At 42.2% G+C, this 19,325-nt stretch overlaps 1 protein-coding gene across 4 annotated transcripts in view; it reads right to left on the reverse strand.

Moving 5' to 3' along the window:
- The window catches only part of Asap1 (ArfGAP with SH3 domain, ankyrin repeat and PH domain 1), a 286,462-nt gene that overhangs the window by 71,777 nt on the left and 195,360 nt on the right, over positions 1–19,325 (reverse strand). For 2 of the 4 annotated variants that reach the window (XM_057791274.1, XM_057791272.1), the window contains exons 6-11: positions 11,099–11,173; positions 10,528–10,577; positions 7,357–7,486; positions 6,124–6,209; positions 1,508–1,583; positions 230–352 (exon numbers count right to left, since the gene is read on the reverse strand). In XM_057791274.1, the coding sequence (XP_057647257.1) occupies positions 230–352; positions 1,508–1,583; positions 6,124–6,209; positions 7,357–7,486; positions 10,528–10,577; positions 11,099–11,173 (540 nt within the window). The remainder of the gene's footprint in view (positions 1–229; positions 353–1,507; positions 1,584–6,123; positions 6,210–7,356; positions 7,487–10,527; positions 10,578–11,098; positions 11,174–19,325) is intronic. The other 2 variants (XM_057791275.1, XM_057791273.1) reach the window with 1 other exon arrangement.

Consider the following 19,325-nt stretch of genomic DNA (forward strand, 5'->3'; position numbering starts at 1 on the left):
CTGGCTCTGTGGTCACAGAGCTTCACCTGCCTCTTCCTCTCAGTGGTAAGGACTAACGGCCTGTGCCACCTTACCTGGTGGGAACACAGTTTCTACACTGGGCATCACTATAGATACACACACCTGTCTTTCATCTCATCTGTCCCCACAACCACCCCAGTAGGAAGCTATCAATGTGCCTGTTTCACAGACGGAGAAACAAAAAGAAATCACAAGCAGCCTCACTTACACTGTTAGCCCTGCTGGGAACATACAAACCACCTACTTCTTTCGGATCAAGCTGCAGAGAGGACTTTATTAGGTCTCGGAGTGCTGTTAGCTGTTTCTTTTCTTCATCTTGGGTTTGCTTTATCTAGGAAAGAAGTCACACCTGATATTTATCATTCGTTTTTAAGAACAAAGCTTAATTATTCAAATATATCACTCATCAACAACTCAATTTCACAGTTGTAACAGTAAGTTTCCTATGAAAGTATTCATACTGCCTTGTTTTTAATATAAGAGGCAGAGGCTAATCCTGAAAAAGTACCAGGGTTTAGAACTAGCAAATCATGTATGGACCAGGCTTTCTTACTAAACCATGGTGATCCCCCAAACCTAAATCCCTATATTAAACAAGGCTAAGAAATAATGCTGAGATCATTTATTTCTTGTATTTGAAAGGATGGATAGAAAGGATATGAGAGTAAATTTAAATGGGCCAGAAAAAAATTATATAAATGACTGAGAAATCAAAGGCCAGAACATAAACCATGAGGACCAGGATTGCTACTGTTTATTCTTAATCACTTGGGATTTAATTGTCATTGATTTATGTTCACTAACGAAAAAAAAAAAAGACAAAACAGGGATATTTGTTAAAAGGTTGCACTAAGAATCAGGCTGACCATTCAATATCTGAAATGCCTGGAAGCATTACTCCTTCCTATTTTCTTGCATTTTGGGATAGTGCATATATATAATGAGATCTCCCAAGGGTGGGACCGAAGTCTAAATATGTAATTGAGTTGTTTCACAAAACCTTAAAAAACAGGCTAAAGACAATATCCTACTACATCTAGTTTCTGACATATGCTTGATCTCTATTTTGATTACAATGTGGTCATATGTGGAATTTTTTTTTTTTTTACACTGTCATGCTGTTGATCCTCAGAGTTTCAGATTTGGAAGCACTTTTTATCAGGAAAGCCTAATTTGTTACTTGTAACTCTAAAACCTTTCCTATAAGTATATACTCATATTCCTAATATATATTTTTTTCTTTTAATATTCATCAGCCAAGTTACTTACAAGTAATAATTATGCCATCTCTATGGAATGACAATCCTCTCCCCTTTGGAAAAATTTAATTTTTGATTTCTTAGATGTTCCTCCCCATTCTTCACAGCCTTCAAAGGTTCACTGCTAAAACTAAGGCTTGCCTGTTGGTTAATATCCATCTGATACATATTTCAAATGTCCTGACGCTTATAACAAGTTAAATGTGCATGCTACGTAGAGAACTTACATTGTATAAGTCAGCAGCCAGCTTTTCTATGTACTGTTTCAGTTTATCAGCTGTTTTCAAGCCATCCTGAAAAAAACTACAATGGAAAACAACAGTGAATTACCAGTACTGAAAAGAAGGAATAGAATTGTGTGCAAAACCCGAGAACTCTTCCTTTCTCCCCACACCCTCTCCCAGTAGTTTACACAAAATCAACATAAAACTAAGTCCAGCACTTACATAAAGATGTACCAACAAACAAATTATGGCTACTATCTGAAGTCTATTAGGAGAGATCACAGTCTGCACAAATGACTTTGCAGTCCTAACTGATTTCACTTGTATTCTCATCCACAAACAGAACACTTCCTTGTAGCTGGGCCATGCTTGGGTCAAAGAGAGAAAGACAAATTAGCCCCTGGCATGCAGAAGTCCAACTGGACACTAGAGGTAGAGGCAGAAGGCAACACGTGCTGAGCCCACAGGGTTTCAGTGGTACCAAGGGTTGGAAAGCTGAATTCTATACCACAGAAATGACAAGGGTGCGTCACTTGTCACTTTCCCCAAGGATAACAGAGCTGACAACTGAAGAGCCTTTCCTACAAGCCAAACAATTCACAAGTTCCGTTGGCTCGATTCTCAGGGATCAAGCATTTCAGCTTCCTCTGCATTCTGTACAAAGTGCACAGCAAAGATTATAACTTACTCTGTACACACAGTGGTGGGATTCAGATCCAGGACTGCCTGATACTTTGTTTATTTTCACAGCTAGCAATGAAGTAAGTTTTCTTCTTTCTTTTTTAATTCATCTATTTATTTTACATCCCAACTGCAGCTCCCCGCCATCCTCCTCTCCCAGTCATCCACCTTGCTCCCACTCTCCTAATCCACTACTCTTCTGTCTCCATCCAGGGAAGGACAGGTCTCCCAGGAGCATCAGTAAAACACGGCATATCAAGCCACAGTAAAACTAAGCACCCCCCCCATCTTTTAAAGCTGGGTGACCCAGTATGAGGAGCAGTGTCACAAAAGCCAGTAAAGGAGTTGGAGACAGCCCGTTTCTGCTGCTAGAAATCCAACAAGTGGATCAAGCTACCCAATTGTAACATATATGCAGAATGCTGAGGTCAGTCCCATGCAGGCTCCCTGGCTGTTAGCTCAGTCTCTGCGAGTCCCTAGGTTAGTTGGTTATGTGAGCCTTCCTGTGGTATCCTTGACCCTGCTGGCTCCTACACTCCTTTCTCCTCCTAATGAACTCTGCCTAATGTTTGGCCGTGGGTCTCTGCACCTGATTCTATCTGTTGCTGGATGACACCTCTCCAATGACAATTGGGTCAGGCACCAATCTTGGAGAGTTCAAGGCTCCTTATCAGTCTAAGCTGGAGTCCTCCCCAAAGACTCCTGGGAGATTCCCAAGCCAGGCTTCTGGCCTGATCCTGAAATGTGCCCACTCCCCACATCCTGACTGCTTATGTTCCCATCCCTACCCTCCCTCAGTCCACTCACAAAATCTTTTCTATTTCTTCTTACCAGGGAGATCTGGGTGTCCACACATGAATCCTCTTTATCTAGTCTCTCTGGTCTGTGGATTGATTTTCAGTTAATAACCACTTATGAGTGAGTACATACCATCATACCATGTTTGATGTTCTTATCTTGGACAAGTGAAGTTACGTGTGTGTGTGTGTGTGTGTGTGAGAGAGAGAGAGAGAGAGAGAGAGAGAGAGAGAGAGAGAGAGAGAGAGAGAGAGAGACAGACAGAGACAGAGACAGAGAGATTGATTCCTCAGGACCCTCACCAGCAGTTCAGTTTATAGAAATAAACCACAGCACACTGGTGTTTGGAATTGCGATGCTCCGCTGCCCTGTCTCTAAGTCGTGCCTACCCATAGTGGATTGCTTACCCACACACTTTATCTGCCTTATCTCTCCACATGTGATGAGGATCATCTTCCTGCCACACTGCAGTGCTCTTAGAGCAATGTAAAGCCCAGTGGTCAAGAAAGGAAGTTTAGTCTAATTTGGGATCCACACAAAGGCTCTCAAAGTCTGGTTTCCCAGGCCTCTCTTCCTTGCATCCTAGCCAATGAGCTGACCTTTTCTTCCCCTTGGTTTCTGTGGCTACCAAGTCTATACTGACACTGGTCATATCTGAATTAAAATGTCCTGACTCTATGACACAGAAGAGAAATCACATGTGCAAACTGGCGAGTCCACACACCTGGGCTGTTACTCTGCAGCAGAATGGGTGTGATGACATAGAGTAGTGTGTGTGACTGCTCTAGCCTCACAAATCACAATACATCTGTGGTAGAAGGAGTGGGCGGTTTGTTTGGAAAGTAGGATGTTATTGGCAATGTTCATGTGAGTGAGCAACAGTGTGGGTGAGCTGGAACAGGTAGAGACAGTTTGTTTCTGCTTCTTTTCCAATGCAAACACTGGATCCACACTGAGGTGCTACAATTCCACAGATATCACACAGCAAACTCCCTGCTGAGCACTGGCCGAGTCTAGGAAAACCATCTGGTAATGAGTGAGTGCTCAGAAAAAAACTTTTAAATAAAAATATGAGTAGAGAATGCTTTATAGGACAACAGCATGCATATTAAGGGCTTGAAGGGAATGACTGAGATAGAAGGAAGAATCTCTGAAAGAAACTTCCCCAGCTTGCAGTTCCTGGGTCCAACAATATAGCAACTTAGAGATAAGTCCTACTGTCAGTCAATCCTTCCACCTGATGTTTCAGAACCTCACCCCCACCCCATAAGGAGATTATGCTGTGGGTCTGTCCCCCTCCTGATCTCTCTCTCATTAGGGGAAGACTCTTGCTACCAGATTACAAAGGCAAAGTCCAGCCGCCTTCCAAAGCCTATCTCAAATCCCATCACCTTTTTTCAGACATAACCACTGCCCTCCTAGGCTTACTTGAAGGAGTCTCTCCTTTTCTTGGTGTCCATGGCACAGGTCACTGAATGCCTTTTGATTATCAGGGTTCCTGACTTTCTGCACTAGACAAAGGCCTCCAGAAAGCAGTTCTGTTTGCATCTAACTCCAGAACCTAGAAAAACACCTGGCCCAGGACAGGAGGCCAGTCAATGGTTACGAGCAGGGAAGCAGGAAAGAATAAAGGAATAAGGAGGGTCAGGCTGTGGCCCCTTTAAATAAAGCTGCTCTTTCACTTTACTCACAGAGGCTAATGCACATGCAGCTTGCAAAGAATTTTATGTTTTGGGAAACTCATGCTTGCACACCTCAAACTCTTCTATCCAGACTTAGAGGAATTGAGAGAGAGCCCTAAAATCAGGCAAAATTAGATTTGCTGCCAAGAGCTGTGATTCAGAAGACTGAGAGATTCATTTCTTTTGGTAAAAATTTTGAAGACAAAATGTTTCTAAAAAACCTGAAGCTGATCAAAGATGAAAAATTCCATCCAAAATTAAAGTCACTGACCATTTACTTCAAAGTTTGTAACTGTCTACTATACCATAAAGGCAAAACTTTTTAGTTCAGGTCCTCAAGTCAGAGCTCCAGTAAACACTTTACCTTATAACATGGACATTTCAATAATATTCTATTTATCAAGTACATTCATACAAAGTAGAATTTACACTGAAAAAAAGTCAACAAATTTATATAAAGATTAATCTGGTCATTAGAAAGCCTTTTGTAAAGAGAAATACCCTAACCATGACATATATGAATGATTCCCAATGTCACAGCTATCCCACTGGTAAGTACACCAAATGCTTTATTTTATTTTACTGTCATATTCTCATGAAGATCCTGAGTTGAGTGTTACAAATCTAAACACCGATGTCAGATGACCCTAGTATTCAGCAAGGATTTGAACTTGTCCATTAACCATCTCAAGCTTTCTGTTTTTTCCTCAGAGGGCCATTTGTACACACAGGTCTTCCTAGGTATGGTGTTTTAAAATGGGATAAGAGAGATCAAAAGAAATCATACATTTATTGTTTTGAGAGATTTTATCTAGTTTGAATGACTGTATTTCATCCTGCTGATGAGAGCACTTGGCATTCTCTCCTCTGTAAATCCACTGGTTAACACAGACTCTAACAGTAACGGCATTCTCACACAAAGGCTCTAGCAGAACGCTCCTCCACGTGAGCCCAGTAAATAAAGAAGAATAATCAGACACAGTGCCATGGACTCAGGAGCAGAATGAAATCAAACACACAGGAGATGCTGCAGTGCAGAGCAATGTTCATTTCTTAGGATAGAACACTATTTCACAGAAATCTGTCTACAGTGCTAATAAGCATTCAAAATGCTCCAAGTAGTAAAATTTAGATAATAAACCCCCACCAAGAAACAGTGGGTGGGAATGAACTGTAAAAGTGACTGGGAAAATGACAAGAAAGGTGTATGGGGAGGAGCAGTGTCAACAGAATGGTCTTGGTGACAAGGGCTTATGCACAAGCTGTGGAGGACAACAGCTTCATTTTATATAAAATGCTGAGGAGGTAAGACAATGATACTGTTTCTCCTCTATCTAGTTGAGGAAAATAACTGTCTTACTATTGATAGTCACTAAATGAAAGAAAATTGAGAAAAGAGCAGTGAATCGAAGGGGCCTAGCAAGGGCTGATAACAACCACTGTTAATGCCACACTTACTTGCACTGTGCGTGATAATACTTGATAAGGTTCTGCAGCAGGTCCACACCCTTTTTGGTCTTGATTTCATTAACTTTAATGAGATACTGTTGAAAGAAAGCAGAATTTTATGTTGGGAACTCCAGACGTAACTCTCAGGTTCATGAGGGAGAACACCACTCTCAAACCTGCACAAGTAGGTGAGCTTTGTTTAGGGAAGGCTGCTGGGTGGGACACAGTGTGCACAAACGCAATTAGTGTTAGCGTTTGCAAAGATCTTACAATTAGTTTACTAGGCAAGCAAGAAAGAGATGCAGCAAATGCACTCCATGGAAACTGATTGCTTCCCCTTGGTGCGGTGGATCTCAAACTTCCATTCGCACAGTCCTGAGAGAGGGACTGTTCTCTGCACAAAACAGGTGGGGCAGCAGTCTCTTCCAAGAATGTCCCACAAGATATGGAAACTTTAAACAAGCAGATAACACAGAAGGAGAAATTTCTATTAAAAAAAGAAGTACAAGAAAAATAATAAAAATGAGTAGATGTAGTTAACCACACAGCACTGGCTTTGATTTTATCACTGTACAAAATTCTCCATTTGACACTATGCTTCTAGCTCACTTGTTATAATGTAAGTAAAACTTCTAAATAGAAAAGGTCAAAGTTTATGAGGAAGAAAAAGAAAAACAAAAGGAAAGGAGGCAGGGGAAGGAAACTCAGGAGAAAAATTTAAGTTACACATTCTCCATTAGTATTCTGCAAGCTGGAAAGCATCTCCATCGTTCAAATTGCTTTATGAGTGTTCAAGTCAAGGGGTACAGGTTTTGGTGGGAATTCAGTTTGAGAACCACAGCTCTAAGTTAAAGGCAGCATGCTTTTTACTGCATTTTCCCATGAGCTCAGACTTCCTTATTGAATAGCTTCATTTTAACTTTCACTCAAGCTGGATCCATGCTTTGAGAAAACCACATGCTCCAAAGTTGTAATATGCACCAGTATTAACTCCCGCTAGGACGCCCTCCCCCAGTCACTCACAAGCAACATTAAAGTTCTCACCAATGAATCCTGTTTTGGCTTAAAGAGGTCCATAGGACCAAGGCTCAAAATATGAGACAACAGTGCAATGGCGGATCCCAAAGGGCTTGGAGAAAAAGGGAGATTAGAATCCTTAGGAAACAGTCCCTCTTCCAAGCATCAAACCTAGTCTGTTGACTTGCAGGACAAGAGGCCAGAGTTAGGAAGGTCTGCTCTTACTTCACACATTTGGAGCTGAAAGAGGCGCCGTTCCTTTTCCATTTCTTCTGCAATCTCTGCTCCCGTTATTTCCGTGCGGATCATTCCATGCTGTTTTGCATGTTCTCTTTTCTCCTTCTCAATTTTTGTACTGCAGTAAAAACAGATGCCATTAAAAAAAAAATACCATTGCACGACCCCAAGTGTGAACCTAAGTGCAAATGTAACCCTGGATGATGATGTGCCAGTGTGGGTTCATCAAATGTATCACAAGTAACCTATCGGGAGTGGGGTGGGCTGTGATTATGGGGCAGTTGTGTATGGGTATGTGCAGAGAATAAATTGGAACTTTCATTATCTTCCATTCAAAAACACTGATTTTTGAACTGGGGATGTAGCTTGGGGTAGAGTGTAAGATCTTGGGTTCAATCCTAGTGAAGCAATGCAGTTTTTTAAAAAAATAAATCACACTGACATCTTTCCTTTAATCAAACCTGACAGTTTAACTGCTAGTTAAGAGGCAATAGCTCTTACAGTGACAGAATTCAATCAGCAGAGGAAACAAACATCATGTGTACCTTATCTAGGAAGCCTCTCACACTTTCACTTGGATCTTAGACATGTGATGGACACACAGTTCTATGTTCTGGTTGACATGAGTATCACTAAACAGTTACTTTTTCTTAGGTAAACGTCTTTTTGATGAAGCAGAAAGTTAGAGACCTCAGAATTATTTAAAGATAAAATCCAAATGGCTTTTGGTTAGTATGCCTAAAAACTGGTCAAAGATAATTTCTGATGTTCTCATATTTCAGTAGCATAGTTTAATTATTTTGCATCTTGTCATGATATTGTATAGGACAGGGCTGGGAGAAATCCATATGTCTGATTTTGGATTTTCAGCGAGGAGAGAAAGCCCTGTAAGCGATGATGAGAAGGCAGACTTAACTCTATACAAATTAATCCAGTGGTAGTAGCTGAGGGCAGGCAGAGATGATTGTTGTTCGGTACACAGTCTCTTCCAACAAATCTACTTCACTTAAAATGGACTTCAAATTTCAGAAATAGCCTTGATTTTCCAACTATGACTGCAAAAACAGACTGACACAACCTTCAAATTGTAGTGGTTGTAGAATGGGAAGCCAAATGCAACAAAAAGCTAAGCAGGCTTGCCTATACACAGACACAGGAAAACCAACTGTCAACCCGTGGAAAAGCGACGGCGAACTCTGTAGAGATTCATTTTCATTTACCAAAGCCTGCATCAGGCAACACTGGGATGATGCCACCTTAGCAGTCAAAGAAAGGATTTTAGTGGACAGAATGCATCACAGCTTCCTCATGGATGTGGCTGCGATGAGAAGCAGGAGTTTGAGAAGTATGCAAAGGTCATCAAAAGTAAAGTATCCTGGCCCAAGATCACAAACTTGGTAATGGTTCTGAAGTCCACACATTTAGCCACAGCCCTCACTGCCTTGTGAGTTCCATAAAAGAATGGCCACAGAAAGTGCCTTGGCATCCTTGTTATTTGAAAGGTGATACATTAGCCTTCCTTTTTGCAGTAGTGGAAGTATAGACTCACTAAGAATGGAAGTAAAACAGAGTGTGATGGAGCAAGAGTGGCACAGGAGCCTAAATTAAATCTCTCTGTATGTGTTTAAGGCATTTTGTTTGGGGTTTCCAAACCCAAATGAGCCCTATTACATTAAATAGATAAATATTTGCCCTCTACCCCACCACCAAATTCCAATGAAAAAGAAAGCTATCTTAGGAAGAAAATTTATTGACAGGAAGTCATTTAAAAAAAAGGCAAACCCCAAGCCTTCTTTGAAGGTCCTAAAAGCAGAGGCTGCTTCAGCTCACTCCCTGTCTCCCAGTGCATCTCACCTGCTTTCCAGGAGGGACTGTGGACTGAACACTCACGCACACTGGTGGACCACCATAAAACCTTTCGGTTTTCAGTTGCATTTTTGTTGTTGTTATTGTTTTTCGAGACAGGGTTTCTCTGTGTAACAGTCCTGGCTATCTTAGAACTCACGTCGTAGACCAGGCTGATTGTGAACTCACAGAGATCTGCCTGCCTCTGCCTTCCAAATGCTGGGATTAAAGGTGTGCACCACCACTGATCAGTTTCAGTTGCATTTTTTAACTGTCGATATACAGGACTGTTCCTAAGGCAGTGCTTCTTCAACAGTACGCAATTATATAAGATTTACAAAAGCACTCTGAGCAAAACACACTTGATCCCCAAGTTCTTCTGTTTCTGTTCTCATTCTGCTGCTATTGTTGTCCATAGAAATGGATTCATTAGGCAAACGTAAGTTTTAAAGTAGACATCTTTTCCTACCTACCCATGGTCTGGTGTTACAAATCTCTTAGACTAGGAATAAAGGAATTGGGTGTGGTGCGTGTGTCATTCCAGCACCTGGAGATGGAGGCTGGAGGATCATGAGTTTGAGGCCAGCCTAGGCCTACAATCTCCCTAACCCCTTACAAAAACCCCAGAGTCAACTGGTGTGGCCTTGGTGCCAAGTTAAACTGCTCATTCTCTAAGTCAGGCAGATCCACTGCGAATGCCAGCTTAACAGTTACTGACTGCATGACCTTCTAAAACTCCTTAGGCGTTCTAGACTTCAGATTCCTGATGGATAGTGAGAGGAGCACACTAATGAGTGGTGCTGGGGGGTCATGCATGTAAAACACATTTTGGTGTAGATCCTGCGAGACAAAAGGGTATCAAAAATACCAGCTAGTCTTCATTGTTTCCCAACTGCTGTACTACATAGAAACGTACATGGTTTGTAGTTATGTAATTGTGTTGATAAAAGAATACTGTACAGATACATAGACCTCTAACTTGATACTTCGTAACAGCAACCGAAATAGTGCCTGTCACCCAAGACAGTCATCACGGTAGTGTAACATTTTGGGGGTATTTAGATTTTGGAGATGTTGTCTTCCTATGCGGCCCAGAATGGCCTAGAAATCACTAAGCCTAGGATTGCATAGCCTCCAGAGTGATAAGTATGTGCCACTTTAACTAGATCAGCACACCTACTTCTCAGCCCTTAAGAAGACAAACTAGATACCACTGCTAGTATCTTAGTTTATTGGTGCTTGGCTCTGTTTTCAACTTCTTATGAAACTCACGACAATAACAATAAAACAATGATCAGAACAAGCACGACTTACAACTTCGTCTCATAGTCTTTCCAGGCTTTGTCAAATGGCTTCTTGAGATCCTTTGGAAAGAGAAAACAAGAAAATGAAAACCGTCATTCATCTTTCTTCAAATAAATAACTGAAAAAAAAAAAATCTGAACATAATCAATTTTCTTTATGGAGATCTGAAACTGCCCTTGTACTGTTTACAGGCGTGAAGTACGAGAGAGATGTACAAGAGAGGCGTGTGGAAGGCGGGGCACTGCTGGTCCCATCAAAGAAGCAGGACCTTAAGATTCTGAGAGCCTGGTCCATGAAAATCACACTGGTGGAGGCCAGACTGGGAAGCAGCTTCTCTCCCACCCAATGAGGAGCTACCAATCTCTCTGAAAGTGCCTAATCTAGTTCCCAGTAAAAACCATTGTGTGAAACGGCACATTTTCTAATGTCCATTTTCCAAGAATATTTATCATATGCTGAAAATGTTCAGAGATTTTCAAATTCAAGAACTACTATGCTTGTAAAAGTAGAAGGAAAAACCCCAAACAAACTCAATTTTTTCAACTAAAGACAGTGAAAATAACAATTTCTGACCACTTACTCCTTTGACTCCCTTCAGGTCTCCTTTTAACAAGGAATCCAAGGTGAAGATCACATTGTGGCTCAGACCCTGGAGCTGAAAAATCAAAATAAAGATGAGAGATGGTTAAAATAAATAATGCACAATGCACAGCGAAACCTCATCCTGTTGGCTCACCCGGGCTCAGTGAAGAGCTGTAGCTGTACTGTATGTCCCCACAGTGCAGCGCTAGGAATGAGGATGGAAGAGTGGCTGCAGAGTCACAGCTGAGACGGCGCTGTAGCACGCACACATGGGTACAAACGACTGCCACTTATTTCAGCACTTCCAGTGCAACGTCTACCAAGACTCTGGAGGGAAGTGTGTAACTGGCTTTTACTATTTCTTTTCTGTGCTCTTACAGTACACACTGTATCTGCGATTATATTTATCCTGTCTCATGGATGAGATCAGATGCTTACTGATGACAGGAACCTTGACTGTGAGCTGTTCTGCTCAAGCTGTAGTCTGCTATTAATTATTATTATTATTATTTATTATTATTATTATTGACAGGTCTGGCTATGTAGTCCAGGCTGGCCTTGAATTCAAATCTTTCTCCCTTGGCTTCCTGTGTGCTAGGATTACATGTTCCCAGGCATGCGCCACAACACTTAGGTAACACACATTTTCAAAGGTTTGGGGGACAGGTTTTCTATTGCTCTGAGGTAGTGTTCTGGGCTTTAACAGAGGAGCATAAAGTAGAGTGTAACAGAGTATAAAGGAAAGTATAACAGAGGAGTATAAAGTATACAGCTGGATGGAAGCAGCAGAGGAGAAAAAGGACGGTTTAAAATAACCACATGACCCTGGTGACTGCCAAGGAGACCCAAGTTTGCGAAGCTCTGCAAAGCCAAAGCATAGACCCATTCTGGGGTCTCCCCCTTCAGGGAAGCTTTTCTCCCATATACGCATGTGTATTTGTCAGCTTGTTCACCCAGGCGTCCAGTTTTCACTGAAAAATAATAATGCAGTGAGCCACACGTTATGCAGGCAGGATGAGATGGGCAGCCCACTACTGCTGCCCCTAGTGGGGTTCCTTTCTACACTGGCAGCAGACATGCAGGAAGGCTAAAGACTAGGATGTGAGGACAGCTAATGCTGCCTGGTGCTGACCAGAGTGGAGGGACTGTGTCCTACTGCCAGCAGCTGAAGATAGAGTGAGTACTGAAAACGTGTTTTTTTTTTTTTAATGATGTGGACACCAGCTATGACTCAGGCAGTGGGGTCAGCAGGAAAGGGAACAGGAGGCCTGTCCTTTGGCTTCTGCCTTCTCCCAGTGCTTCTCGATTGCTCACGCCTGAGATTCTCATCAGCTCTATGCCATGCAACATATTTCTTTGCCTTCTTTGCTCTTTTCATCTGAGGAAGGTTTTCCAGAGTGTACCACCAGAGGGCGCAGGATTCCTGCCAAGGCAATTCTGTCTGAGTTATTTTGCTATCAGCAGTACAGATACAACTCAGTTTAGCAAGCAGGCCAGACTGCAACACTCTGACACTCTCTATAAGAATCCACAATAATGAGTTTGGGAAGTAGGGCAAAAAGACCACTTAGAATGTATGACTGTTAGCTCCCTTGGCCAAGGTCATCCATGACAACTGTGGCATTGTGGAAGGACTCATGACCACAGTTCATGCCATCATAGCCACCCAGAAGACTGTGGATGGCCCCTAGAGGAAGCCAGTGAGTGATGGTCGTGGTGCTGCCCGGAACATTATCCCTGCATCCACTGGTGCTGCCAAGGCTGTGGGCAAAATCATCCCAGAGCTGAATTGGAAGCTCACGGGCATGGCCTCCCGTGTTCCTACCCCCAATGTGTCTGTTGTGGATCTGACATGCTGCCTTGAGAAAGCTGCCAAGTATAGCGACATCAAGAAGGTGGTGAAGCAAGCATCCGAGGGCCCACTAAAGGGCATCCTGGGCTACACTGAGAACCAGGGTGTCTCCTGTGACTTTAACAGTGACGCCCACTCTTCCACCTTCAATGTTGGGGCTGGCATTGCTCTCAATGACAACTTTGTAAAGCCCATTTCCTGGTATGACAATGAATTTGGCTATAGCAACAGAATGGTGACCTCATGGCCTATATGGCCTCCAAGGAGTAAGAGCCTGCCTTGGACCACTCATCCAGGAAAGATACAGCAAGAGAGAGGCCGTCGGCTGCTGAGCAGTCCCTGTCCTAACTCAGCCCTTGACACTGAGCATCTCCCTCAGTTTCCATCCCAGAACCCCAGAATCCCAGAATAACAGGAGGGGCTTAGGGAGCCCTACTCTCTTGAGTACCATCAATAAAGTTCACTGCACCTATTTAAAAAATGTATGATTGTGGCCCTCAAAAAGAAAAAAAGGTTGAAAACCACAGGCCTTGGGCAAGACAGGGAGAAAACTCAGCCCTTTGCACTAGACAAGAAACTGAAAAGATAGTTTGCTCTAGCTCTCTATTTCATTCTGGAAGTACAAGCCCCCGGTGCCCTCTTGTCCTAAGGCTCTTATGAGATACTGTGGATGATGTGGGATGTTGGGCCCAACTTAATTCTTCACTAATCAAGCCAGCATCTACCTTTATGCTTGTGAGCACACTGGCACCAACTTTACTCAAAGAAATTACCATCCTCCACCACTTGTGTGGATGTCATTGTCTACTGTCGTCTCCCCAGTGTACACACAAGCTCCTTGACAGTCTGTGTGTCCACGGTTATATCCCCAAATTTGAACACCATACCGCACTGAAATGCTGCTCCGGCAGGACTTGCAGAAGGTATGAAATGTATAAAGCACTGTGTGTACAAAGCTCTCCTTCTACAGGGCTGCTCATACTGATGGAAAGTGCCCAACAACAGGCGCTGGCTCAGGAAATTAGAGCACTAAAGAGAATCTACTTTACTTAACTGATATATTGGGGAATAAAAAGTACTTACAGTGGACAAGTTTTATTTTTAAAAAAATGGGGCAAATGTTTTATGTGTATATTACTTCTTTTTTAAAAGATTTATTTATTTTATGTATATCAGTGCTATATCTGCATGCATGCCTTTATGACAGAAGAGGGCACCAGATCTCACTGCAGATGGGAAATTAACTCAGGACCTCTGGAAAAGCAGCTAATGTTCCTAACCTCTGAGCCATCTCTCCAGCCCCTGTGTATATTATTTAAAAAAAAGAAAAGAAAAGAAAAGAAAAGAAAAGAAAAGAAAAGAAAAGAAAAAGAAACCACACAGCAATTTGCTGGTAGCAGTGCTCTGAAGGACACTGGAGTGGGGGAAATGCAGGAGGAAAGGATTTTCTTCACTGGCATTATTATTATTATTGTTGTTGTTGTTGTTGTTTGTAGGACTGGGGAGATAGCTCAGTTGGTAAACGCTTCCCTCGCAAGCACAAGGTTCTCCTGAGTTAGATGCCAGAACCCATGTCAAAACCCGGCAGATCCATCTGTAGCACACATTTGGAATCCTAGTGCTGGGAAGCAGGAGACAGGAGACTCCCTGAACGCTGACCACCAGCTGAACCTACTTGGTGAGCCCTGGGCGGCTAATGAGATAGTTCCAACCTCAACAAACAAGACAGCATTTGAGGAACACCAGCTGAGACTGTGCACAGGTATGTATTCACAAATATTTGTATACATATTCGAACATCTTTTAAAAATAAGTATTGTATCGTTTGCTCAAAAACTCCAATATTGAAACAAGGTGAAAGACAGTGGTTAGAAGCACATTTCAACGTTCAGCCCTAAATTATAGTTTTCAGCACTATTGTCAATCCTTTGTGAATGAAGCAAGAATGCAAGCCTACTGCTACCTCGACATGAAGGCTGTATTACAAAACACAGGAATTATGAAATCTGTGGTTAGTGCTAAAGGTGAAGGTTCTTCTGAAGAATAAGTCTCTCCAAAATCTATGCACTAACCACACTGAGTAACCAATGTCATCACTGTGGTTAGGCACTGGGTTGAGGCACTGCACTGATGGAAAACCCCAAGAATTTAGAATTTCATTGTGGTCATCTACACACGTATTCTTGGGGCAGAGTAAGAAACCAAGCACATAATACATTATATATTAGAAATCTGGATTTCTCCCAGAGATTAAATTTGGGAAAAGGCCTGAGGAAAAGATTAAATTTGGGAAAAGGCCTGAGGAAAAAATAGTCAAATTTACCAACTCTTTCCAGCTTGCTTCCCAGGAAAAAGTTTCTTCCCTTAGTGACAAGCAACTGGGAACTACCTGAGTGGCACCAGAAAGAGAGTAGAGAAGAGCAGAACTTAGATACACGCACTGAACGGTAGACGTTTTTTTCTCTCTTGGAATTCTCAATAAAGTGAACATTTGCTCCACCAAATATTCCAGTGTGTTGCTTTTTGACAGAGGCAAATTGCATGAGTTCAATTTTAGGATTCTGGAGTCTTTGAGTATTTTTATTTTCTTACTATTTCAGAAATTTTCACAAGTTCTGGGAAGTAAGTATTGTCCCGGCAGGCACAGGTAGTGTAATTAACAGAATCACAGGACTTTGGGAGGACAGACTTCCTGTTGTCACTTATTAGGCTTTAATGGATGGCTTTGAAAGATGTAAAAACAAATTATGGATCACTTTGATCACACTTTACTAAAATTCTGTTGATTATTTTGCATTAATTTTCCCAACTTTCAACAATTTCTTTTTCTGTAGTAATGAAATCAATTAGTAGAATGCTTGAACATGATTCAAGATACAGAATACTTCTGTCTGAATGGTCTGTTCTGAGGCAAGAAGTCAGTGTGAGCTACACAGCAAGACCGAGTCTCAAATATACATGAACCCCACAGAAAATCCAAAACTATATTTCCATCTTATTAAAAAAATAATGTGTTAAGCAGCACTTCAGGGATGATGGTAGATTATAGTAAACATACTGGTGTTCCTAACAAAGGACTATTCCTTACAAAAGGGCAGTCCTCTGCCAGCCACACATCAAAACCTACCCCAAATTTGGCAGAAGTTTGACAAGGAGGCGGAAATGTATCCTTCATGCAAAAGCGATTTATTAAATATATAACTGTAATTAATAAGGCTTTGACAAAATAACCACTCATGACTCACAAACTGCTGATGCTGACAGTTGTCCATCACAATCCACCTAAAGATGACACACATAAAAACAACCTCTCCTGTTTGCAGAAACACATATATTATTTGACTTTTTACCCCTTCATACAGTTTTCCAGAAGACACCATCTTGTTTATCTGTCTATTGGCGAATTACATATCCCCTCTCAGAGGGAGAGGTGCCCTTGTGATGGCCACAACAGGTGTATAGGCAGCACAGGCCACACTGCCCAACCCAATCCCCTGCTGAACTTACAGCTTGTGCCTAGGGAGCCCTGGGGTGCTGTCCCCTGGAAAAACCTATCAGTGTCTCTTTCCCGTGCCTTGGAGGGGAAGGCAGCCTAGCTCTACGAATGGGCCTTCCTATATGTACACGAGGCTGTACTAACTAACGAGGATATAATTTGCTTGCTTCGTCATGTCGAGCTAATTCTGACAGGCTCTTTCCCCTGCCCCTTGGTTCTCTTTCTTCCTCTGCAGAAAGAAACAATTTCTCTCAAAGCAAAGCTAATGCAAATCTGCTGACTTGCTCAACACTTTGGAAAATCCAATTAAAATAATGAGCCAGCTCCCGCAGTTAAATCGGCAATTCCCTGGTATAAATTAGGTTTTCTGTCTAGAGTGTTAACTCCTTCACACCCTAGGCAGTTACCAAATATCTTAAAGATATTTGAAAGGGGTGCCTGGAGGTCATCATGCTAAACTAAAAAGTCAGCCCTGGAAAGACAAATATTGTGTGTTCTTTCACACGTCAACTCTAGATTTAAATTCTCTCTCCCCCTCCCTCTCCCCCCTACAATAGGACTTCCAAGTACCTTTCTAATTTTAAGTAAAAGGGGGCTGTAGGAAGAAAGAAAGAGCACTAAAAGGAGAGAAGACAATATATGTGACATGGAAGAAATCATTTGAGGAGAGAAAGGGACCAATGAAGAGGGGCAGGAGGATGCAAAGAAAAACAAAATATAATGATACACATGCATGAAAATGTATCACAATGCTCTAAAATACTGCTGGTTAAGTCCTGCACCACATGCTCTCTATTGGTAAACCCCACAGTTTGGTTTGTCTGGTCATCCATCAAGGCCATCTCTTAAAATAACACTGCATCCATTACGCAATGTTTCATCTAGGCAGCGTGGCCTGAATGAAACTGCTGATTAAAATGATAGAGGGCACTGTGATAGCCTTTGTTACCTAAAGTTACTGGGGTCGAGAGAACTCGATAAAATGGGTCTCAGTCTCACTAGATTAATGAGGATACAAGCTCAGAGAGGTTAAGTAACTTGACCAAGACCAAAGCATGAAGAAAACAGATGGCCAGGTTATTATGAAGGCTTGCTTTACTCCAAAGGCCATTCTTATTTCCTCTGTCACGCTATAATCATTTAAAGTAACAATCAGGTCAGATCACTTTCCTGACTGAAACTCATTCCTGCTAACTAGCCAAATCCAAACTCCCAAGTTTACATCTGGCCCCACCAACCTTTTTCATTGTCCCCATACCACCCGGTTCAGCAGCAACTTCCCTGTCAGAAAAAGGTTTTTACAAGTTGCCATGCAGCAGGTGAGGTATAAGCATTAACTCTTGGTCTTGGATGTAGAGAATTCTCAACTCATGAGCAACCTTTTCAGCTTCCTGTCCACTGACCTCTCTCCTTCTTTGAAATATACTTAATCATCTACAGGGGAGGTCCTTTGGTTGGGCCACTGAAAAGGAACCTTCTGGGTTCCTGGATGCTATCAGGGAGGCCTTGCTTACCTTCCCATCTGGTCTCCGAGCGGCAAGAAGGCAAATGCTCAGCTCTGTACTCAGAGTACCTGTCTGTTCCTGGAGCTAAGCTTCTGGGAGGCAAAGGTCGGGTCTGCTTTACAAGTGTGCATCAAGCTCTCTGTGCACTCAGGCTTCTAGCACAGCTGACTGAGTAAATAAACACATTCTCTCCAAAGCAGGTAGATAGTGCTGAGTCCTGAGCACTACAGAAGGTGAGCCCAGCTCTGGTTTGTCTACACTGTTCAGTATCAGAATGGCCAGAGGCCACGGGATATGGCTGGAGGGGACAGACAGAAGAAGGGGCCCCTCTACCCAGAGGCTGTTAGCCTTTCTCTGACAATTGTGGCTATGGAGGTCACTTTCCATCTCTGGCAATGCTGTAGTGAGCCATCTCTTCCATGTAGTTAATATCCTCTGCCTGACAGAGGTACTGAGATACAAACAGATATAGTAGGGAAAAAACCCTCAGACCCAATGGGTCAACCAACAATGGATGATGGAGCACATTACAAAGACGTACGGCTGGGCCATTTCCTAACAAACTGATACAAGAACAACTACCAGCAGGTTGTCACTAACCTAGAAGAGGCAGACGGCTGAATCCTAAGTCCCATCAAAATTCTAGACTTTCTGTTAAGATTTATATGAGTTATAAAACTTTGGGTCTGTACAACATACTCTTCTCAAAGAGTCTAAGCTATCTCAGGGATAGTGGCTTTCTTATGTTTTAAAAAATATTTTTATTAGATATTTGAGAATTTCATATGATGAATTTTAATTATATTCTTTCCCAAATCTTCCCTGTAAATGGTCCTGGATCCACCCCAATCTCCATCTTTCTGTCTCCTCCTCCTCCTCCTCCTCCTCCTCCTCCTCCTCCTCCTCCTCCTCCTCCTCCTCCTCCTCCTTCCTCCTCCTCCTCCTCCTCCTCCTCCTCCTCCTCCTTTTTAAAATGACTTTAATTTGTGTGGCTTTCAATTTGTGCTGTTCATAAACTTTAGGTTATGAAGCCATCCACTGGAGCATGGTTGACTTACCAGAAGCCACACAGCCTTAAAGAAAACTGACTCCCTCTCCTATAGAAGACACCAATTATTGTTAGCTCTCAGTCAAGGGTGGTGGTTCAGGAACCCCTTCAGCGTGGGTTTTTTAATTTGATCAGAGCAAGCAAGTAACCCACTAGGACCGCCAGGGCTTTGGGATGCATGCACTTTACTTCTTAACTGGTTCCACAAAAGTTATAGATGAAGACCAGGATAAAAGCAAGATAGAATCACAGACTACACAGAATTTTCAAATATTCTATTCTAGAGAACAAACCAATAGAAAGTTCAAGATGGGAAATTAAGTA

This window comes from Chionomys nivalis, chromosome 17 (genome assembly GCF_950005125.1).
Source record: "Chionomys nivalis chromosome 17, mChiNiv1.1, whole genome shotgun sequence".
Taxonomy (NCBI): Eukaryota; Metazoa; Chordata; class Mammalia; order Rodentia; family Cricetidae; genus Chionomys; species Chionomys nivalis.